General features: G+C 40.2%; 1 protein-coding gene across 3 annotated transcripts in view; it reads right to left on the reverse strand.

The window, feature by feature from the left end:
- PDE8A (phosphodiesterase 8A) overlaps window positions 1–24,468 on the reverse strand; it is a 129,940-nt gene that overhangs the window by 10,296 nt on the left and 95,176 nt on the right. For all 3 annotated transcript variants that reach the window (XM_026855795.1, XM_026855794.1, XM_026855793.1), the window contains exons 5-17: window positions 23,562–23,619; window positions 22,012–22,100; window positions 21,709–21,787; window positions 19,999–20,136; window positions 14,555–14,643; window positions 13,226–13,277; window positions 13,083–13,125; window positions 12,053–12,130; window positions 10,763–10,833; window positions 9,960–10,124; window positions 5,682–5,730; window positions 4,480–4,615; window positions 1,570–1,768 (exon numbers count right to left, since the gene is read on the reverse strand). In XM_026855795.1, the coding sequence (XP_026711596.1) occupies window positions 1,570–1,768; window positions 4,480–4,615; window positions 5,682–5,730; window positions 9,960–10,124; window positions 10,763–10,833; window positions 12,053–12,130; window positions 13,083–13,125; window positions 13,226–13,277; window positions 14,555–14,643; window positions 19,999–20,136; window positions 21,709–21,787; window positions 22,012–22,100; window positions 23,562–23,619 (1,246 nt within the window). The remainder of the gene's footprint in view (window positions 1–1,569; window positions 1,769–4,479; window positions 4,616–5,681; window positions 5,731–9,959; window positions 10,125–10,762; window positions 10,834–12,052; window positions 12,131–13,082; window positions 13,126–13,225; window positions 13,278–14,554; window positions 14,644–19,998; window positions 20,137–21,708; window positions 21,788–22,011; window positions 22,101–23,561; window positions 23,620–24,468) is intronic.

The raw sequence follows: 24,468 nt of genomic DNA on the forward strand, positions 1-24,468 counted from the left end.
TGCGTTAGCTTCTTCCTTCTTTCTTTCAGCTGCTGCTCATGGGATTCTCTTTTTGTGGTATGAAAGATTTTTAGAACAGGCTCTCCTCAGAGGGGCACACTAACCAGTGCATAGTCTGGCTGAGAAAGACCTGTGCAGATGGGAAGTGGCCAGAAACTGGAGAATACTTGATCTGTAGGACCACAGCAGTGTATCTGACACTTATTTCCCGAGTCTGCCATAACAAACTTCGCAGGGATTTTACAGCACCTTTATCCTCAACTTCAGGTCAAGGATTCTAACCTCGTCATCTTAACTCCAGTGGCACAGAAGCAGAAATAGAAGATTCTGAGAATACTGCTTCAATTAGGGAGGCAGAAAATTTTCCCAGCAGGAACCAAGTTCAATTTACTGAAAAAAATGTTCTCAGTGTGAATTTGAGTGGCAGAATCTGGCATTCTGTATTTAGGTTAAGTTGAACTCTGGACAACACAAAAGCAGCTGGGCTGTAACTCTGAAGAGAGAATTTTGAACTTTGATTCTGCTACTTCTGCTGCTGCAACGTTTTTTTTTCTCTTCCTATGCCTACAGAGGAATGGAAATAACATTCTGGAAAAGGAGGCGGCCATGCCTCTGTGCCATTGAAATGAGTCCAGATCTTGTCTGGTTTTCATAGATATTCTTGGGAAGACCAGCTAAACCTCTCGCAAATCAGGGGCTGAAAATATCCAGTGAAGTTCTATTCCCACCTGGCATATAGTATTTGTAAGTCAGCCTCTGGAGAGCACACTAACGAGCTGCAGCTCCAGGTTAAGGGACTTACTACAGTTTTAATGAGCTGTCAGAAGCTTGTTTACACTCACAAATATCTCAGCCAGGTGCACTATCCTTAGGCAGCCCAAGTCAGGGTAGGAATTTCTATCCAAAAATGCAACTCAGGAATATGTAGTGCCACTCCACTGCATACACATGCAAGCACTGTTTTAATTCCCCTTCTCCAGTCTGCCCTCTGGGCACGTGAGAACAAAGGTTGTTCTGATTTATTCTGGTTGTCGGTGGCTCTAATACACCACTGGGTGTTATGGTAAAAGGAACTTCAACAAGTAATCTGTTCCAATACTCTCCTCCAATGCAGTCTTCTCTTTAAGCCTCAGGACACCTTCTCCAGTGGCTCTGGAAGCACTAAACCTATTTTACAGCTGGTATTGTCCTGGAAGTCTTCTGCAAAATGACCATCACAAGGCATAAGAAATAGTGATTTATTACATTAAATCTGTATTTGGTATCTATCATCACAGAAAATAATTGTGTCGTTAGTTTACCTATCTGAGAAGGTTTAACTATATGAAAAAATTTTGGTCTAAAAGGACATTTTCTTATTCTCCCATCAAGAATAGCTCAATTCCCATAATAATTGTATCCATCCTTCCACATATACTGTAAGGGAGATCCTAGTAAATCAGCCCAGTTCTTTGATTTCAGTTACCAAACGGGTTGGCACTAGGTAGACATTTGGCTCCTGGCATCTTTTTTTCCTTTGAACGCAACCATACTTCCCACTTACACCGTTTCTTATAAATGTGGACTCACCTTTACTCTTTCTTTAGACAAGAAATAAGCAGTGGCATGTAGTACATCTGCTGAATGAGTAGAATTATGGTAGGAGTTGGAGGAATGGTAGTTAGCTTCAATAACTTGTAACCACGACCTCAGAGTTGATTCTGAACAGTTTAAGAATTCACAGATTCCAAAGCGAGCAAATATTTTGAGACCCAAATAAACCAAAGGCCTGTGGAGAAAAATAGACACAAAGTTTTAAAACAAATGACGTGGAAAGAATATTACATAGCATGAATAGCATGAATCTATACAGCATTTTTATCCAATGACATGTCAGATTAGGTATAAGGACTTGCTGCAGAATTACAATCCAGACCTGTAGAAATGTTCTGCCTACTGATCACACGTATGCTCAAAATCATGCCAGTTCCTGACACTTCCAGGAATATTAAAAAGACTCGATATTGCTGCTGTACTACACGTAACAGTACTTTGGGGCTTGGGGGGTCTATGTTGGGTAAACGTAGACTGCAGTCAAAATGAAATAAATCAGCAAGTACTAAACTCTGCCCATGAGAGGAGGGAGCTAACCTTGCTGTTGCCACAGGTCCCTAAACTAGCTTATTTACAGTTAGATGAAGTGTATCTTTACTATACAATGCTGAAATCACACTTTTTCTGCACTGCAGATCTGGTCCGTTAACTTTTACGCCCACCCTTGCAGGCTTCCATTGCTCACTGACTCTGCAGACAATAGAGGATGAGAGATGGAGGTATAGAAGCAAATAACCAGGCCAGAACAATGTAATTTCTAGAAGAGTGTAAGGGCCAGATGAACCTTCAGGCTAACCCAGTCGGAGATGTGTCTCCAAAAATAGCCAACATCACTATATTCCAGTACTCTCGCTTCTCCCAGGCCAACTGCACAATTTAAACCTAGAGGACTGGCAGGTGAATGAAGATCAGAATAGCAGTGCAGAATATTTCTAATCTGAAAACTGTGAAAGTGCAATATATTTAATAGAGCAAATGAAAAAAAAAAAAAAAGTTTTAGTCCACTGGCTTTTTTTATCAAACCCAGTGAATATTGCTGTTTTCTCGTCCAAAACATTTTTTTGCTTAAGAAGAACAGGTATAGTGGTACATATTTTCAAATATGGATTCTTAAAAATAGATCTTAAACCCGCATTTTTTCATCTCACTTTGTTGCTTGATTCCAGATGCACCAAGCACTCTGATTTTTAGCTGCACCTGACAGGTGAGGTGAGGTCGTTGGGAGTTGATGAGGTCATTTAGAGTTGGATGTACATCTTTTGGCAAAAACACTCAAAACACTCAACAATACTTTGTCATATACAAGTATCATAATATACTGAAGTTAAATCCCCCTTAATCCCCCTCACATAGCACTGTCAGACAAAGGTCTCACCAGGTTTCTGTGTCAGTGAACTCTAATGCACTAAAGCTCAGATTTAATGAATAAGTCTTGGCTTTACTACCATATGTCTGCTTGGACTAATAACATATTCCTACTTGTGATTCATTGAAGATCACTTTAATTCTCTTCATAAATGAATTGCCTTTATTTAAACACAGCAGGAAGCAATCATAATTACAGTATCTTTAATAAGAGGACAGGCAACAAAGTACTTCCTTTGTCCCTCTGTGGCCTCTCCAAATCAGTAAGAACAGAGAAACCTATCTGGTGATCTCATGCATGCTGGCTATCTGGTGATCTCAGGCATGTTGGTTGGGATAATGAATTTTTAAGTTGCTGCAATGTGCGTATTAAATGTTTTAAATCACATGCACTGACTACATTTTGACTTTTTAATTACTGTATCTATAGCACTTCATTAGAAATGGAAATGTAGCAAAGCAAAATAAAACCCCTAAAGTAACTGGGTGCAAATTTCTTCCCTTACAGTAACACCACTTTAAAGAATAAAAAACTTCGGGTTTTTTTCCACATTTTGGCTCAAAAAAACAGTCTTAAAGTGCATATATGTTAACTAAATACCTGATATTTTTCTTAGACATTGTTTTTGAATACCTTCCGAAGCTCTTACGGATCTGGGATTTCGACAAGGGTTTAAGATAGCCAATTCATTGCAGGATCTAGACTCCAAATTAGTGTCTCATAGAAGCTCTAAGCTGAGAGAAGCATGATACACGAAACTAGACCCAAAGGAGAATTTCTTTGATAGGCATCAGAAAATAAAAGCCAAGATTTAAACAGATCAATTTACAGTCTTAGTGGGAGCACTTGCTATTAACGAAGTACAGTCTTTCAAAATTGCTGATCTGCTTTTGAAAACTTCTGTGATGGAAATTGCTATGCCCTACTTTTTATCAGTAAATATTCTTCAGTTAATCTTACACATAAAATGTAGTCTGCCAAGATTCTAGTGTAAAGATGTTCCTCTAATCCCAGACAAAGGCAATGGGAATTCTGCTGAAAAGCTGTATTTGAATTGTTTAGGAATAAAAATAACCCAATTACATGGAGAGAAAATAAAACATGAGCTGCATCAACTGATCAAATAAAGACCAGCATGTTGACTCTGTGTGCAGTTGGCCATAATTTGAATTTGAATCCCCACAAGACAACAATTGGATTTGTAGAACTTTTCTATTATTGAGAACAGAAAAGGCTTTTAAAATGATGATGTCTTGTTATTATACCGTATCAAAGATACATAAATCTTCACTTATATCTACCGGGAATCTGCAGGAAATAGTGTATGATGAAACAGAAGATTTTTAATGGGTTCATACACAACAAGAAATGACAATGAGAAAATTTAAAACATTTGACTTTGGAAATAAAAGTAATTCCATTTAAAAAAGCACAGGTAGAGAAATTAAAGAGCTGATTACAGGATGACATTTAAGTCAGTTTTCAGCAACTTCAATTTACGAGCTCTTGAGTTTACTGACCTTTTATGGGTGGCAGCCTCAAGTTCAAAGATATCGAAATCCCAGTGTTCTTCATTTTCCATTGCCTGTGTTATCTGTGGGGGTATGTCATTGAGGGAGATAGGAGAGATCAAACTGCCAGCAACCTGATGAGTTTCTGTTGAGGAATATATTTGCAGATCACTGTTAATAACCCTGAGATACACTTTTACTCACTGTACATGTTTTCTTTCCTATAGTAACACCTAGCAACTCTCATTTCTATAAAGCTCAGTAGTGCTGCAGAACAATGCTTATATATTAAAATAAACCAAAACCAAATAATGCTTATAAAAAAAGAACATTTCATCATATTTCCCGTTTCTTAAATTTCTTAACATGTTTTAGTAAGTTTGGACTTCCAAAGAGCTGACTTTGTCTTGTTTAGGCACCTGCTTGACAGAATCCCTTGGGAGATGGTCCTGAAGGGTACAGGGGTTCAGGAAAGCTGGACACTCTTTAAGAAGAAAGTCTTAATGGCACAGGAGTGGGCAGTGCCCAGGTGCTGTAAGAGAAGCTGGTGGCAGAGAAGACCACCCTGGCTGAACAGGGAGCTCTGGCTGCAGCTCAAGGAGAGGAGAGTTTACGGCCTTTGGAAGAAGGGGCTAGTGACTCACAGTGATTACAAGGATGCTGTGAGGCTATGCAGGGTGGAAATCAGTAGGTCTAAAGCCCAGCTAGAAATTAATCTGGGTTCAGCAATCAAGGACAAGAAGAAGTGTTTCTATAAGTATGTCAACAGCAAAAGAAAAACCAGGGAGAGCCCCCATCCCCTGCTAGACATGGGAGGAACATGGCAATGAGTGATGAGGAGAAGGCTGAGGTGCTTTAATGCCTGACAGGAGGGTGCAGAGAGGGGGGATGAGTCTCTGGAGCCAAGGACCCAGCGCCAGGCCCAGAGGGAATGGCCTCAAGTTGCACCAGGGAAGGTTTAGACTGGCTCTGAGGAAGGATTTCTGTGCAGAAGGGGCTGTTGGGCGTTGGAATGGGCTGCCCAGGGCAGGGGGGGAGTCCCCATCCGAGGGGTTTAAGAGTCGAGTTGACCCAGCACCGAGGGATCTGGTGGAGTTGGGAACCGTCAGTGTGAGGTTAATGGTTGGACTGGATGATCTTCAAAGTCTTTTCCAAGCTAGAGGATTCTGTGATTCTGTGAATATCTCAGTAAATGCCAAATCAACACTTACGTTTTGCTGACAATATGTATTCATTCCCTGATAATCTTCGTAAACCATCCTGTTCAATGAAAGTTGAGAGTTAATTGCAGGGTATTGTACAAAAGGTCTATAAGATGATGACACCAAATAGGAGCACAACGACTTCAGAGAAGCCTGACTGCAACCTGTCACACCAGTGTGTACCATAGTGTGTACTGTTCAGATTTGTCTGTTCTACATATAGTTCATAATGGACGAGAAACTGCAAGATATGGGATAAAGTACAAACTCAATAGGTAAAACCTCAGATTTCTCAGGTGTAGATGGACGTCTGGAATTACAGCCTCACATCTGCCTTTGTCTGGACAACACACACACATTCTGGACGTGTGCCACAAACCAGACATGGTATGTCCGTACATTCCTATCAACAAGCAGGTGGGTGGTGAGAGGGAATGGATGGAGACATGCTTCTGCTCTCCTCCCTCTGGTACTGGCAGATCAGTTCGCCTCAGCAGCGTTAAGAATCTTGTGATTTGTGATTGGGATTGCAGAGCAACAAATTACTCTGATGCTTCCCTTCTATCAAAGAACAACACATGCTTGTTTATTCTCCAATTCAGTGCCTCCTAGGCTTCATTCTGGCACGATGCCTAGACGTGCAAACTGAGACGAAGGATTAAAACTAACAGAATGATATATTTAATATTTACTTTTCATCTCATAATTCAAAATGCTGTGGCCCAAATCCTGCTTGTTCTTTTGATGTATACAGCTGTTAGTTACTGGACATTAATGTTGCTGTAGTTTAGGACCAGCTGCAACTAAGCACCACGTGGCTGCTCACTCACTCCTTCCCCCAGTGGGATGGGGAGGACAAAATATAACAAAAGGCCCATGGGTCAAGAGAAGAACAGGGATGGATCACTCACCAATTATGGTCACAAAACAGACCGGACTTGGAGAAAAATATCAGTTAAATTTCTTATGAATCAAATCAGAGTAGGATAATGAGAAATGAAACCAAATCTTAAAACACCTTCCCCCCACACCTTTTTCTTCCCAGGCTTGACTTTATTCCTGATTCCTCCACCTCCTGCCCTGCTGCAGTGCAGGGGGACAGGGAATGGGGTTTGTGATCAGTTCACCACAGGCTGTCTCTGCTGCTCCTTCCTCCTCAGGGGAGGACTCCTCACACTCCTCCCTGCTCCTGCGTGGGGTCCCTCCCACAGCAGCCAGTCCTCCACCAACTTCTCCAATGCGAGTCCTTCCCACAGGCTGCAGCTCTTCATGAACCGCTCCAGCGTGGGTCCCTGACATGGGCCACAGTCCTCCCAGCATCAGAGTGCTCCAGCGTGGGCTTCCCTCAGAGTTCCAGCCTTCCTCGAGGGCATCCACCTGCTCCAGCGGGGGGCCCTGCACGGGCTGCAGGTTGGCATCTGCTCCACCGTGGACCCCCACGGGCCGCAGGGCACAGCCTGCCCCCTCCCCAGGGGCTGCAGGGAGTCTCTGCTCCAGCACACCTCCCCGCCCTCCTTCACTGACCTTGGTGTCTGCATAGGTGTTACTCTCACATCCCACTCCTCTCTCCACTGCAGGGGTTTTTTAAAACTTCTTAAATATGTTATCACAGAGGCACTACCACTGTCGCTGGTTGCCTTGGCCTTGGTGTTCCAGGTTTGTCTGGGATAGAGTTAATTTTCTTCTGAGTAGCTGGTACAGTGCTGTGTTTTGGATTTAGTGGGAGAACAGTGTTGACAATACACTGATGTTTTAGCTGTTAATTAGCACTTATCCTAAGCTAAGGACTTTTCAGTTTCCCATGCTCTGCCAGCAAGCAGGTGAACAAGAAGCTGTGAGGGAGCATGGCCAGGACAGCTGACCTGCACTAGCCAAAGGGCTATTCCATATCGTAGGACGTCATGCTCAGTGTGTAAACTAGGGGGAGCTGGCTGGAGGACTGATCACTGCTCAGGCATCAGTAAGCTGGTGGTGAGCAATTGCAGTGTACATCACGTCTTTTCTTGGAATGATCTTTTTTATTATATTCATTTTCATTATTATTATTATTATTATTATTATTATTATTATTATTATTATTACTGGTTTTATTTTATTTTAGTTATGAAACTGTTCTTATCTCAACCCACGAGTTTTACTTTTTCTTTTCAATTGCCCTCCCCATCCCACTGGGAGGGGTGAGGAGTGAGTGAGCAGCTGTGTGGTGCTTAAGTTGCTGGTTAGACCTAAATCATGACACTTGGCCAGAAGCAGGTCTGACTTGGAGCCAGGGAAGCTTCTAGCAGCTTCTCGCAGGAGCCACCCTGGTAGTCCCTCCCCCACTATCAAAACCCCACCACACAAACCCAATACAAAAGTTTAGCTCATGATGTAAAGACACAGTTATAAAAAAAAAAAAAAAAAAAAAAAAAAAAAAAAAAAAAAATCCGAATGCACCTCGCTAACAATGTTATGCACCCAAATAAAGCAGAAGTAAATGTGGATGCTATATTTGAACACACAATGTCTGCACTTAAATGAACTGTTATATCTCATTTTTATTTTCACATTTGTAAGTAAATTAATCTGGGGGTTTGTGATTTAAAAGGAAAGGGAGTACTACTCCTGTAACTGGCTCAGTGACTCTTCAATAGCACTGGCTATGACACAAATATTTAGGACACCAGACGCTGTCTATCATTTAAAATCAAAGATTAGTTTTATTAAGAGTTGAAATAGCAGGTGTAATTGTACCTGGAAAATCCATTTTTGAACTCCAAATGCCCTTCCCATCATGAATTCTGCTTGAGTTCAAAGCCAATAAACTATTACTTGTTCCCCTACTCGTACATAACTTCTGAACATGAAATGGAATAAAAAAATTCAGTTTTCAACAGACCCTTCACTAGAAAAATATTTCTACCAGATCATTTTAAAATTCATACTATACCATATATCCTCATGCTTTGAAATGTGTTTTCTCTGCTTTTCTATTCATAGCTCCATAAAATAGCCTTTGTTTTTAGTAAGGTTTTTGTATTTTGCAATATTGTTACCTACATGTTCTGGGACCATGGACTGAATACAGTCAGAATACAAATGTATGTCAGAATCAACAATCTACAAAAGGAGAAAACAGTTGAGTTTATGGGCTGTGTGTATTCAGCAGGAGAAGAGATTCACTTTGAGACTCTAATGATTATATGTATCAATATTCTTCTTATATTTTATAGTTAAGGGAACAATATATTTTGTCAACAGAATTCGTAAATTCAACCCTATATGAACCATTCAGGTCGTCTCCTGGAATTCTTGAAGTCTCTCATATATTTCTCCTGATTAGATTTGCTGTGGTACTTATTTATAACACGTAAAGGGTTTCAGGATTGAAAGCTACTGCAAAAGCATATTGATAGGTACAGCACGAAATGGTAACAGCACAGACACATCTCTGAAGAGCTCACATCTTATGAGCCTTTTTGCACCCAACACACTGTCAAATGCCTTCCTGAGGTGGCCTTTTATGTGCAACCTACGGACTAATGGGAACATATATCCTTGAGGCACGGGTAACATTCATCCAAGTTCATCTAGTTATTATCAGGAGGGTCAGACTCCAGGCTCTGAAGGTTTGGGTTCAATTCTTGCTTTGCTATGTGCCCTTTCTTCAATTTTGGGTACAACGCTTGTTTTTCCAATGCCCCCGTTTCTCTTTTCCTAACATAACAACATAACACATGCCTTCTTCAGGCATTTTCTTGCCTTATTTATTTAAACTACGAGTTCTGTGGAGCATGATTGTGTTGTACTATGTGAACAGTCATGTTTCTAGCTCAAAGCACTCTGATCTGTCTGTGACACTCTATGAATACAAATATATCCAAGAAACAGCAACAAAAATACGTACTTTGCATTCCTTTGAAGACATATTCTTTCTGTATACTGTAAAGGCCCCCAAACATACCATTCTAATCCTGATTAATGAATACAGGTGTCTAGCTATCTTTCTTTCTTCCTCTCCCATCTATACCTTTCTAAAATGAATCACATTGAAGAAAGAATTGGTTTTCTTTTCCATTTCTAGCAAAACTAATGCTTTGAAGGGACCAGTCAATTTCCTTCCCATTTTCAGAGCTACATTACTAAGGTAGGGGGGGAAAAAAAAAATCAACAAAAAGAGATGTGCAGTTTTTCCTGAAAATCTGGCATTCTAGAGGCAAACCACATGCCAGATGATAAAGACTGAGTACCTGGGAAAATCAGACAGTGGAACATTAATCAGTAGCAGTTGTGGCAGTGTGTACTTACTGTCATTAACCCTCCAACGAGGTCACTTGTGTGTGGATCCTCATCTTTTGTCCCCAGTTGTGGAGAGTATAATTCAGTGGTTCTTAAAATCTCCAAAACCCGATCTAAAGCTTCTGCAACTGGCATGGGACTGCTTTCTTGTGCAGCGTTGATGATGTTTATTACCTAGTTTAGCATTAGACATGTTTTGAATTTAGAAGTGATTTAAGAAAGAACAGAGACACTCATCAATTACTATCAAAAACTCATAGCAAATAAACAAGATGAACAACTTTAATCCACATGTGGGAGAATCAAAATGAAAGGGATGTTAATAAAACACTGATGTTTGCTACTGACTCTGGGAAAAAGATTGTGACAGCAGTCTTATTAATGACTCTCCTATTCAAAGTACAGCCTTGAAATGTCTCTAAATGCATTTAAGATAACCTTCTCCCATTTGACTCTCTCAGTATATTACAGAGCTGATTTTTGTCAAATCCTTGAATGGTTTCAGAAAGCAGTTTACCATGCATAAGTAAGAAGGAGGAACTCTAATCCCTCCTTCACACAGGCAAAAATCCTTAAAAAGGGTCATGCAATGGCTGGTCACATGGAGAGCAGTCTACTAAGCAGGTTTGGGAGAACTTTCTTCAGAGCATCTGGCTTTCTGGAGCTCCAACTGTGGGCAGGTGGAACAGGCCAAGAAGTTGCACCAGAGGCCAGAGCTGCCTTGCTCCTCAGTCTGGATGCTGTACTGGAACTTTCTGCCCCAGTATTCCAGTACAGCACAACTGACAACAGCTAGTGACTAGTGACATTACCTTGGTGATGGGTGCTTCAATAGTCATGGAATGTATCCTGGCCATAGAAGAGTGCCGCCTTTGTGAGCTGCCTGTGTGGAAAACAAAGCAGAATTTATATCCCGATTTCAGTGACAAGGCAGGACAGGAGGATTCAGTCAAGAAATCTTGATTCATTTTTCTGAACTGCTTACCCTGCTGTGCCTTTAGAGGCAATCTATTGAAGAATGCATACACATGCTTGTTATGCCAGGGACACAGAAGTGCAAAGAGATGCTTGCTGAACCACTGATATCCCTGATTAGAGATAAGTAGCTGTAACAGCCTGGCAAAATCATGGCTTTGTTTTAACTAATTAAAATATTCAGTTAAAAACATAGTTCAAAGACAATATGGATGTGTGTGCATATAAACTGGCAGGCACAGGTAGGTAACTATTACACTTAGGTTATTATAGGATGTATCTACTTTTGTGGCCTGATGCAACATGACAAGTCATAATGAGTCAGCTTCCAAGCTGAGGTAAATCAGTGAAGCTCCTCTGAAGATAGCCATGTCAAATTAAAACAGCAAAGGTTCTGGCTATTATTCAACGGAAATTGAAAAACAAACGTTTTATAGTTTGTAATTTTGGTCCTGTAGAGAAAAGACCAAGATGGGATTTTTCTGGATAATTATGTTGTGCTACCTATAAAATGCAGACACATCTCTGTTACTCTTTGTGCTGAGCAGCTCTTAAGAAGAATCAATGCTATTTTTGCTATACTGGAGCATGATTGTATTCTCACTGCTACAGACCTACTTCATGTTTCACTAGTGTATGCTGTAATGATGTGTGCTTTAACAAAATCATGTAAGCATCAGCAACAGTTTTGAATATGTGACTCATCTACCAAGTTTGGGGTGATCTAACGGAGCAAAATACAACACAATGAAAAGAAAACAAAACTTGTAAAAAAAAAATCTTCATATTTTTATCAAGAGAAGATGTCAGAAATGTAATAATTGGTTAGGTTTAGAGTTTGCCATTTGTACTTGGAAGTAGCCGTGTTCAATCTCATGAGGTTTTCCGTGCAGGATGACAGAGGATAGCCCTCCATTCTCCACTGGTTCAAAAAAAGACTCAAGCATAGTTCAAAAGAAGAAAATAGGGCTATGTGATGAATGTAAAGTTGTTCGTTAATTGATGACTTGTTATTTTGTGTATGTGTATATATACACACATATACTTACCTCTATTTGTATGTGTATGTATGCACAGAAAAATCTGAATATACACAGAAATCAGAAAAATGTACTTATTTAACATACCATCACTTCCTCGTGATGTTGTGGATCTGACATCCAGTGATCCTTTCCTTCTGTCTTTGTGTCTGCAAGTCTGAATATCTGAGGAGAAAATGATATTGTACAATGACATTAAGTTGTTCCTAAGATGTATGTTAAAGGAACTGAAACAGAGAAAGCCTGATAGCAGTTGAGGGACATTTACCACAATGCTTCAGCAGATGAGAGCAGATGAAGACTCCTTTTTAAACTCTTGCCCAATAACACTGTCGTGAACCAGTCATGCTGTCTGGCAGAATATGCCTAAGTGTTTTTGCAGAAGGGATCTAACAGTGTGGAGGGTAAAGTTCCTCTCTTGATAGAGTGACACCATTGTAGTTGTGAATATAACCTGTGCAACACACCTGAGTTCACCCAAGTAACAACTGCCACAAAGAACTGGTGGATCCAAGTAGGTGACACCCTGGCAAACCAGGCAATGTATCCCAGGTCCCTTATGGACTCCAGCAGATACAACCTGTGCTACCAAGGCTACAGTTAACAGGTACCTGCAGCATGGATGCCAAGGATGCCTTCACTCAAGTGTTGATATGTGGGACGAGGGTGAATAGTAGTATTGGTCACCCATGTGCAAATACCCCACAATACAGTTAAAAGCAATGCAAGCAGACATGCCGCTAGCTATACACCAACCACAGAAGTCATGATGACTAGACAGCATCCTTCTTATTTCCAGTTTTGTCACAGGGATCCACTACCCACAACTGAAATGTGACACTGGATACAGCAATACCACAATACCAACTGAGGGCCCTATCACTACATTTTCGAGGGTGGGTTGCTTTATATCACTTCTAAAACAAATGAGGCAGGTAGAGAGGACTTGTATTTATTTTCCTGCTTTGTGAGCTGGATTCCCAGCTTATTGCTAGCTAAACAGTACTATTCAGACTGTCCTGTGCAATTCTGGTTTTCAGTCAGATCACTAATAACAGGCTTTATTTTTTCCCCAGGTATGTTCTCCACTTACTAAGACAGAAGAGATGTGTCATACCTGTCTGAGATTCAGCCTGAACACGTTCACATGTCTTCTCTGCCTACAATTTAGTATGAGAAATCCAGTTAGTCAGAACTTTCCCACTATTTTGTAATATTTAGGGCTCAAACTAAAGCAAGCACAGCACTATTTTCACTTACCTTATTGTTGTCATTGCACAGTCTACTAATTGACACATAGTGTCTAATCTTTCTGTAGGCAAAAAACAGTGTGTTAATTCCCATCCAAACCTCAGCTCTAATTCAGTGCTGATACACAAAATGGGCAAGAGCAACACAGTAATGTAAGACAAATCCTGTTCTGTCAGAAAGGCTTGACTGAGAATGGAAAAAACCCCACAGTTCTGCACATGATGGGGAATACAAAATGGAAGGATCTTTTGCAAATACTGTCTCTTCCTCTTTGTCTTTGCCCTCCCAGCTTCTTCTGGGCTACTGTAGGATGTTTCAGGTATGATATAAATGTGAAACATGCAACAGTGCATTCCAACAATGAAACGCTTCTATAGGATTTAGGGATACAGCAGTCAAACTGAAAATTACACCACTGATTACCAGGAAACTTTCTAAGCCAGCTTCAAATGGGCTTAGACTGTTCCATAAGTAGCAACGTATGTAACACATACTGGTCTTACAAGTTTGGCATCTTAAGCTGAAAATATGTTTTCACTCTATTGATGGAGAGTAGAGAACATGAATTACTCCCAGGAACGAAATCAACTCAAAACACTTTATTTTAGGAATAACTGCATGAAGAAGCTGCATTTGGCCTTTCTTTCATGAAGACACACCTTTCTAAATGATTGTCTCAGCCAAGTCTGGAAGATAATGTGACGTGCTTTTAATTAATGTTTGTGCTGGTGTTGCCTTAGAGGGCTTTGAAACTACTACTGCATGCAATCTGATCCACTTTCTTTCCCAAAATAGTACAGAAAGACTCACCATAAATGTATTAATAACTAATGTATACCTGTGTGCTCCAAATGCTCTATTTGGGGACCAGGTGGAAGTTGCATAAAAATCAAGACATGCTTGAATTTTGACCAGAATCAAAACACACAGTGACCTCATGACATAAAGACACTTGGCAACAGCCATGAGTAGGTGAGCACGGAGGGACACAGGACAGGTGCACAGTGGAAAAGGACATAGGTCCTGGTGGTCCCAACACAACGCACAGGGAGAGAGAAAGGTGCTCTTGCACTTCAAGGAGTATTAGAAGAGTCACAAGTGAGCACACCTGGATCTTTAGCTCCTTTTTGGGGAGATTTAGGAGAATTTCACTTTCCCTGCGCATAGCACATAAAGTTGATTTTGCTCCAAGGAATTAAATGCAGAGGTCTGAGGCTCCCTTCCTTGCATTAAGTTTTCTTTATACTCAGTAATAAGATAATTGTCTGCTGAAAGCAACTGAACTCTAAATTGAGATTTGATTCAGACTTAAATCATGGGTTTAGCTTTCATACTTACCCTCCCTGTCCGACAACAGGTAGTATCTTCACATTTTGTTGTATGCTATCTCCATTTTTCTTTTTCGCATAATACATTCCTTGCCATTCCTGAAAAAGGAATTCAAGTGGAAGAAGTACAGATAAAACAGGAAGAGAAGCTGTAGCTTCATACCTTTTTACATTGAAAGCTGCATTACAATACAAATCCTGTCAGAACTGGTTAAACTGTACTTACCCTCAAGTTTCTCCCCTGTAACTAACTTGTAGGTCGTTGAGTTGCTCCCAGAACTTCCAGAGGGGCAGCCTATGAATGCCCTGATGGCAACAGCCGAACCTCAGGTGCTGTGGGAATCAGAACCACGTATTCTCCTCCCAGTCCTACCTCAGTGGTGTTGGGGGTCACTGCGGGGAGACCTGACAAAGACCCCCACAAGAGCGAGAGCTTGGACCATCCCCTGCCTGGAAAAAAGAGTCTCCCAGAGGCTCCAGGAGCACCTAAAGGCTCTAACAGCGTGGGGCACCCCCCTGCCCTGCCCCAGGACCACGAACCACACAGCTGGGACTGCTACGCTGACCTGCCTGACTTTCTCCTTGACTGTGTTGTCTCCTCCCAGGACAGGAAGGTCAGTGAGAAACCATTATGCCGACCTGTCTGCCTTCACTTCTGGACTGCACTGTCTCTCCTGCAGAGTGGGGAAGTCTTATCACTGGTTAACATTAAATATATCCGTGACTAAAAGTGCTCTGGTATTCTAGCACATTTACTTTCCACACTGTCAGTTCAGTCTCAAAAAGCAGCAGAGATTTATCCTGGCTATTTTAAAGCAAGAGAGAGCCTAGTAGAATAGCTACTGGACTCTCGCCTCCCACCTGCTGACCTTCCCTCTAAAAGCACTCTGGTTTCAAGATCACATTTAAGTAGAAAATTTTTGATGTATCAGATTGCCACTGCCAGTATCACTGGGTTTTGATAAAATTCATAAATGTTAAAAAAAAAAAAAAAAAGACAGGGTGGAAAGGAATTTTGATTTTGCAGAGAAGTCAGTTTGTTTTTTTTCCTCTGGAAATGAGACATTTCTTTCTAGTGCAGAGCCTCGTTTTCTCTTTCAATGAGACTTGGGAAATGTCCCTTCTCCCTTGTTTAAGACATGCTTTTAAACAAAATACTGTTAAAATAGTTATGCAGAGATTTTCAATCCAGAAGGCACCACCATTGTCTAACACCTAGCCCCAAATGCCTCCCTGCAGAGGAGCCCAGACCCACGCTGTGAAGCAGGAGATCTCCCATGCGGATGCACAGAGACATGGCTAAACACGGCTTCAACACACGCTGGGGCGTCGGCCCCTTCCCTCTTGCTCCCTCCCAATTTCCTCACCCCGCTGCTGCTGCTGCTTCTCAAACTGTGCTACAAATACCACAGCAAAAACATACACCACAACACTGACAGACCTCCCTGGGTCTCCCCTTGCGTGTGGTACCTGGACTAGAGTTGCCCTCTCACAGGCCTGTTGAGGAAAATTTGGGGAAAGCAAAATTTGGGAACCCTGGGCCTCCCCTTTCATTTCTGGCAGCAGCAACAGAGGTCAGTAACCTTCCAACAGAGCCAGTTTTTTGTAACCTGGCAGCTGACAAGATTTACAATCTTGCCTACACATTTCCATCCCTGTAATAGTTGATGGCGGTCTTAACAGATGCGTATTTTGAGCTGGGCATCTAATAAACACCAAGAGATTAACAAATAACTGATTCCATATTGCACATTCGCTTAATACAAACTACCCATGCCCACTGCTATCTTTCAGCTGAGTTCAACAGACTGTAGATCAGATCTTACAAATGTATGTGAAACTACCTTCATGAGGCACACGATACATATTTATTTATGTTAGACTGACAGATCTCGGTCAAGCAGGCCAGAGCACGGGTACAGAGAGAACAGTTTTGCATTTATGTTGATGGAGCCAGCAAATAAAAGACTCCAGCACGCAGAGAGCTGTATGGTGACAGGCTGTGCAGAAAAAAAAAAAATATGAAAGGCTTTTCTGAGGATCTGTTGGAGAAAAGAACTGTGCATAACAAATTGTGAAGTGAGCATAATATCTTCTCCTGTGAGCTGCATGAGGAATACAAATGAAGATAAAGCAAACATCACAGAATTCAGTGCTCTTATAATTAAAAGTATGCGTATCAATAAGTTTCCTGACAACCAAGATGAGGCAGAGATGAGGAATCGATCTCTAACCCAGGTAATAAACCCAGAATATACAAAAAAGTGAAGCCATAAGGTACAGATTGGATGATTCCCACATTGGAAGTGCATCCTTTTCAAGACAGATTATTCACTAATGTGTTCTTCTTAGTCAACAGATCGATTTTTCAACTTGTGAATTTCTAAAACCTGTGAAACTGTGGCAGGAAATGTGTGAGGGAGAAGGTCAGCAGAATTCTGAGAAATAGGAGGTCCAATCCAAACTCCTACTGGTAGGTGAAGTTCTCCCAGGGACATTACTTAAACATATTTTAAGCACAGCATATGCTCTCTCACAGAATCTCTGTCAGCCATCCAAGAGAGAAGAGCTACTTCCCAAGACGTGCTGTCAGTCAAGCTCATCGCTATGTCTGCATTACAGTCACACAAGTACAGTGATCAGTCACTTCTGCATGGCCTAGCGTGCTGGGATTGAATGCAAAGTAAAAACCGTACATAAAAAAAAACTTGGTTTACCCTCTATAGAGTAAATGAACACTGAGGTTTCAAACTTCATTGAGAGCGCCACGGCATGCATCTATCCACTAAGCACGTACACATGCATAGTAAGTAATCCCCCAGTTCAGCCTTCCCTTTAAACCAGGACTTCTTGCACTAAACAGCAAAGTTCAGCAAGCTACTTAGTAGAAAACAGAGCAAACCATAATAAACACACGATGTCATGAAAACAATATTGGAGAAAGTAAGGCTGAGTTAGGAATGAATTACCATAGACCCTTCTCATAGAGCACGATCACACTCTCACCCCCTCTGTAACAATAGCTATCTTGCAAATAATTCCCAAGGAGAAAGAGGAATTACATGTCTTGTCTGATTTATCGATAGCTATCCATCTCACTTCAGAAAAAGCAAAACTAAGATAAAGAGCTTTGTGTCAAACTGCAGAGATCAGAGGCATCAAGAATTGTAGTCAGAATTGCACATTTCATCTTAATGGATGTAATCTGAATCATGAAACAGAAGAATGAAGAAAGTACAACTTGTTTTTTAACTCCCCAAGTATGGATGGGTGAAAATGACTTTCAATAATGTTGCCTTCTTGCAAATTACAGCCAGCTGTAGTAACAAAAAATGAACTTCCAGAGATTTTTTTTTTTTTTGCTAAACAACACCCTGACCCAAGAATCTCTACGTACCGTGCAATAAACACTTTTTGTGTATAATGCCTATGAACCTTTGTTTGGATATACTGAACTCGCTCACAGAACAAGAGGGGAAATGATGCAAGAGTTCATCTTCCTAAATTCCATTTAAAGACTAGAGGTAGATTATATACAGCTTACATTTTTCTAAAGATCAGAAAAACTTGCTTTTCTTATGTTACCATGTTTGCTCAAAACACAAAAGCCAAACCTGTTGACAGGAGAATATAACAGTAGTAGACAGTTGGCTTTTTTGGTATGCTATAACCTAAAGTAGCCAATATACGACCTCTTGCAATGGGAAGCAGTATTTTAAATTTAGGATATTAAAAAATCACAATCCTGAAAACGACACACAGACCATGTCAGTTAGGCACCTCTGAAAATGCTGTAACATCTTGATGTTACAAATGATTTCAAACTAAAGCACTTTCAAAAGGCTGCACAATTTCAAAGGTTGCTCCGCACAGTCAACCTCTACTTGCAATTCATTTTTCAATTAATATGTAAATGTATGGCTAAACAGATTGCATACTATAAAGTGTAGTAAAGGGAAATACAAAAACCATGTAAACAGAATACATCCACCTAATCCAATTTAAGCTGTTTCAGATAGACAGGTTAAAATGAGCAGTATTTCATTAGCCCTCACAGCTGGAAGATCTAGAGCCAAGAGTAAAAGAACTGCAAGGAAGGAGATGGATTAGAGTTAGATATCTATCATTCATAGAGTAAAATATATTTCTGTTGTTAAAGACATTTTTATCAGCACACTAAAATATTAAAAATTTGATCCCTTCATATCTTGAGAGTTGACGTTGTAGATTTAAAGCCTGACACGTCTAATGTATTTGAATTATAACTTAATAAATACTCCCTCCTAACATCAGTTTTGTATTACACACATTAGTGAAATAATTTCGGTCAGGCAACAGAGGTGTGAAGCACCATAACCCAGGCTATTGTCTCTTGCTAGGAGCTCTTCCAAAAGGCCAACACGCGTCGAAGTGAGTGACATATTCTTGTGGAAATGCACGTGCAACCTGCACCCAGCTGGAGTGCAGCTTTTGTTGAGGAATGCTCGTGTCCGTACCCCGATTTACAGAGTATGACTCATCACAACTCTGCATCGGTGCTTTTGCATCACTGCCTGGATACACAGAGTGCCATGATTCATTTCAGCATCTCCCTGCTCTGTGTCAGTAACGTGCTGCTTCCCCGCGGACAGTCAGTAATGACCCAACCAGCTATCCTGACTCAGGGCTGAGCGCGGGCCCTGACGCATCTACAAACACACCAATTCCCAAATCTCTTTGTGTAACCTCCATGATCTTCTTCCTGTAAGGTACTATGACGTTCAGTGACATCAGAAGCATTTACACCTCGTTGTCAAAATGCAGATGAAAGCTCCTAGATGGATCCTCACACTACAGCCACAATAGTCCCAAAGGAACATCATGGAGCTACCAGGCAAACAGCAATGTCTCTTTGTAACCTCCCTTGAAGCCAGTTGTGCTTCCTCATGCACTTTTTCTTGGTGCAACAAACATTTCTAGTGGAAATCCATTAGACAGCTCCCATGTTATTAGAGAATAAAATATATTGGCAGCTGGCAGCTGACACAGCCTATCACTCTCAAGTGATATAGCAAACGTATCTTCTGACATTTTTACATCCCGAACTTGCAAATCAGCTTCCACATCTCATGATTCAATGCTTCAACATGGTTCTTTTCTCATTTACATCACACTGGATAACATGTGCATCCATTCCATTTCTCTTTGGTATTCCCACACCTTTTCCAACATACAGTATATATTATAAAGAAACAGAGTGAGTCACTTATTTTCATAAAACATGGAGCTCTTTCAAGCAAGAGAAGAGAAAGAAGCCCTTAAAAAATGAGCATTTTTTACTTTCTCTTCTTGTTTGAGTAAGAAAGCTGCAAATGCTACGTGTCTGTGAAGCTGGAAGTTACATCATGTGTCATTACTGGACAATAAAAACTTTTACAGGTAGCAAATGATAAGTGATACAATGCCATTACTCACCTTTCCTATCTTTATGCAGGAATTAATAGTATCTAGGAAATCAGCTTTTTTTTCATTTATAGGCACTTCTGTTAATTCCTTTCCTATTAGTTCACCTATTTGATAGCCCATCATTGTTTCAAAAGCAGGATTGACGTACTGTGAAATAAAAACAAACAAAACCCCATTCAACAGAATACGTAAAGCACAACAGAATCCCTTTTTTTCTATTTGCTAAACCAAGGGATCTCTTTCCCAGCCTGAAATAAACCTCTGTATGTACTGGTTCTGAGAGAGATGCCTCCATTTTCTTCCTGTAAATCAAACCAGGAATGTCCATGCTAGAAGAGTTGTGCAGACTGTGTGCATGTGAGCAAAGAGAGGGGAATGATGGAAACAGCTGGGTACTACATATCCACAGAGTTTAGACAGACAACATGAGTTCCTGAAAAAGGAGCTCTGTCAGTTCTCAAACCCATAAACCTCAAACCTACCTCAGTGTTCCTAAAAATCACAAATTAGATGGTGGGATACCATAGGAATGTTATCTACTGACAAATTCATCATCACTGTTCCCCTGTCCAGGCAAAGCCCAGCCAAGTAGATTGGAAGAAGTGAAATCTAGTCAAGCAACTTTCTCTCTGAACTGAATGTTGCATTTCGCTGCAATTTTGTGACCCCTGCCCAACAAAACTGAAGGTTGGTACCCATAGCCTACACCTTCATGACCCCCTCACTTAGAGACACAGGTCCTGTCATAACAGCACCTGAATGCCTCACAGCTCACAATGCTTCAATATGAGGGAAATGAAAAGGGTGCCACGGGATGCTCTCTGCTCCCAAAGGTTCATTCCAAAAGGTTACCCCCCTGTCTGAGAAAGCCCTGCCTGCTGGAGCTCCAGAACTCTTGCGTATGTCGGTTCTTTCATACTCTGGGACTGTCAGCAGAAGGACATTTGGTGTAAAAACATGTATTTAAGACTTCAGGATGTGTTCTCTCATTTTTGTAAAAGGGATGAAGGTGGCACATACGTCAATGACATTGCCATGCTCAAGATTTGGGTCAAGAGGGTACAATTTATATGCGCGTTATAACTCCCAGAGGCTTAGACTCAAGCTCTTTACTGATAATAAAATCACTCCTCACTGCCTTCATAGGTAGGGATGAAACTAACTCCCTTACAATGATGATATTTCTCAGGACTGCAAACCTAAGCACAACTTCTTTTCCTTTTTAAAATAAACTGTGAAGACAGGATTACGCTCAAAAGCAGTTGGCCCAAGAATTCTGATGCACCAAACAGTATTAGATTTAAGAAAAAAAAAAAAAAAAAAAAACTTTATTTAAATAGAACATCAATCAGATTTGCTTTTCAAAAGCATCAAATTGACATACAATATTTTTTGAAAAGAATGGATATAAGCCTGTGGCTGTATTAATTCATGATATAAAACAAACATTACAAAAAAAAAAAAACCAAAAACAAGAGAGTAAATCCTTACTCATTCAGAAACAACAATCTCCCTTAAAACTGACTTGATTTATGCTAAATATTAGGATATTTTAAATGGAGAAAATTCTACAGCTAAACTCACTCCAATCTTTTTAGAACCATTAAGTTAGGTTAGATTCTTGTACTGTAAGAAAGAGTAAATCTAATCATGGATGAAATAAAATACACTCAGTCCACAGATCAATTTTCTGTACCTACAAAAGTAACTGGAACAAACCTGTATTACATGGTCTTCACTTGTGATTTCAATGGCTTCTTGACTTTTCTCTAATGCTGTAAACAATGAATTACATGCCCTGGAGACGAAAAAGAAGTCATCTGATTAAATTTAATCCACATAATTCTTACTACATGACAATATGTATTGCAAATCCATACTAAAAAATGTTGTACTTTAATGATTAACATATTTTCTTCAGCTAAATGTTATTCTATAACTGCAGTACAGTAAAATAAATACTCTTTTAAGGGTGTGGCTGAATCGGTATACTTTTGTTGACAATGTTTTTAGTAAAATTACCTTAGTTTGAATTGTGCCTGCACCTCCCCAAATTCCAGCTGAATCAACTCATTGTAACAGGCCATTATATTAGAATTTTCTACATATCTCTGCAAATAAAAATTCAACATATTTAATTAATACACATTTCCATACTCAAGGGGATGAAGCCCTGTTTTCTTTTGCTTGATAAAGAACTAAAAAAGAGTAGATATGCCAAAAATGAACATGCTGTAACACAAGCAACATGAAAAGATTCTTTTTTGGGACTAGTAAAATTCTTCAGGTTACTGTATTTCAAAAAGGTGACAGATCCTCATGGCAATGAGGTTCAACCAATCTATTTATTCGTGGGCTGTCAGCATGATCAATATATAAAATGATCTCATGAAGTTATATGCTTTCATGCTATGTATTTTAAATAACAGTGAAAAAATGGTGTTGTCTCGAGTAATCAAAATTCGAGATTATGAGTTTCCAATTGCTAATACCCCAAACTGTATATGTAGAAGAAAGCAAAACTTCCTGACAAATATACCTGCCATTGGGTACAATTATTCATTCTGGGGCTTGTGTAACAACGACCTCAGTATCTTTGATGTTTTTTTTTTTTTTAAACATCTCATATTTACCAGGTATGAGCCTGAGTGTTAAATCTTTGTTCATGCTAAACTGCCACAGACACTGATGGCTTTGGAGCTATTGATTATCAAAGGTAAGCCAACACATCAAGGCTGCTAAAGAAAATTTTCTTTGCTTTGCCATTAGTCCCATCTTCAAGGATCTGATCCATAAATAATTCAGAATGTGTCGGATTGCTTATGCGCCCACTGAAATGACTCTGTACACATAAGTACAGTTATTTTCAGGCTAGCATTTCCTTTATTAGGGCCTTAATACAAACAAGAAAATAGGTGCAAATAGATTGTGACGGGATAGCAAAAAATCTGGTGAGGGCACAAACAAATACTCTGAATCACATTATAAAACATGCACATTTTCGTTCCATTGTCAGATAAATAAAATGAAGAATCCACTCCACTGACGCACTAATAAGCCCCCTTCCTGCTTAATTGGAATAGTTGCCAAGGAACAGAGTCAATGTAATACTTTCCAGGTGCCTCCAAACAATAGATAATAGCACTTGACAGTGTCTGAAGCCTGTTTACAGGTGTGAGTTGGCATTTGATAGAAAAGATTTCCCACAGCACATTCTGTTGCTCATTGCAAGCTGCTCTCTGGCTCTGCTATAGTCCCTAGAGTCAATTTTGCCAAAGCCAACCTTTCGAGCAGAGCATCATGTACTTACTCTGAAATAAATGTATAAAGTTGAAAAGTCTCAGCACCACTTGTATTCCTGAGAATGTCCATTTACTTAGTCAGCATTATTCTAATTCTACTGGTGTACAGCCGTTCAGAATTGGGATATATACACAGAAGAATGAGCAGCATGAACAAGATTTACAGGTTGCATTACTGACACAGTCACTGACAGCCAAACTTCTGGATAGTTTCTTGCATGACAATTTTGGAATGTCAGAGCAACCTACTAGAGTAGAAAACACACATACCCTTGTGAAGCCAGCAGAGATCAGGGGCAATATTGATGACTCTTCACGATCAGCATGTCTTTTAAAGAAGGATGATAAAGTCAGAGATTATTTCTGTAATCAACCGAGACCCAATTTCACAAGGCATTGATATACCTGTACCCCAGATGTCACACTAAAGGCTAATATGGCTAGATCCTTACAGGATGAATAAAACATTTTTCTTGGTTTTTATAAGCTTTCATCTGTGGCACAGATAAGCCAAAATGTTATTTTCCTTTTTGCAGGTAATGAGCTGCTTACATCACAAAAAACCCAAATGTTTCAAGAAAACAAATACATTAGCTAGATTATTGGATTATTCCTTCTTTTTCAGTACTGGATTCTTTGTCGTTTATGCTGTCTCTAGCCAAAGATGCACTTGGAAGTCTACATGGCTGGAATCTGGAAGAAAGGCCATTATGTTAACTTTCTGTAAATGAGCAGATGAAAGCTGGTCGAGTTTAGCAGATGGCACAATAGCTTTTACTTATGTGTGAAATTTTGAATCTTATGGCACCTCTTATTTTTGTTTATTGTGCACTTGTTTCTTATGCACGAAGAGAACGATGCCTACCAAAGTACAAGGCTTGCCCAAGATTAAGCAGAGAGAGAAGGGTAGCTGTCAGAAAAAAATCTCCCCATTCCTCCAGCCATCTATCTGGTAACGCTGCCTCCCAGAAGCACAAAGAAAGAGGACAGGCATTCAGCAAGGAAAAAAAAACCCAAGAACCAAATCAACAAACTGAACTGCAGGAAAATGAAGAAGACCCTCCATATGCTATTGGCTAAATGTCAGACTTTTTCACAAATACATTTCTTCCAGCACGAAAGGAAATGTGTGAAAGTTCTCTGTCTGTGAAATCCTAAATGGCAACTCGAGAATGCT

The sequence above is a fragment of the Athene cunicularia genome, assembly GCF_003259725.1.
Source record: "Athene cunicularia isolate RWA chromosome 10 unlocalized genomic scaffold, athCun1 chr10_part1, whole genome shotgun sequence".
Lineage (NCBI taxonomy): Eukaryota > Metazoa > Chordata > Aves > Strigiformes > Strigidae > Athene > Athene cunicularia.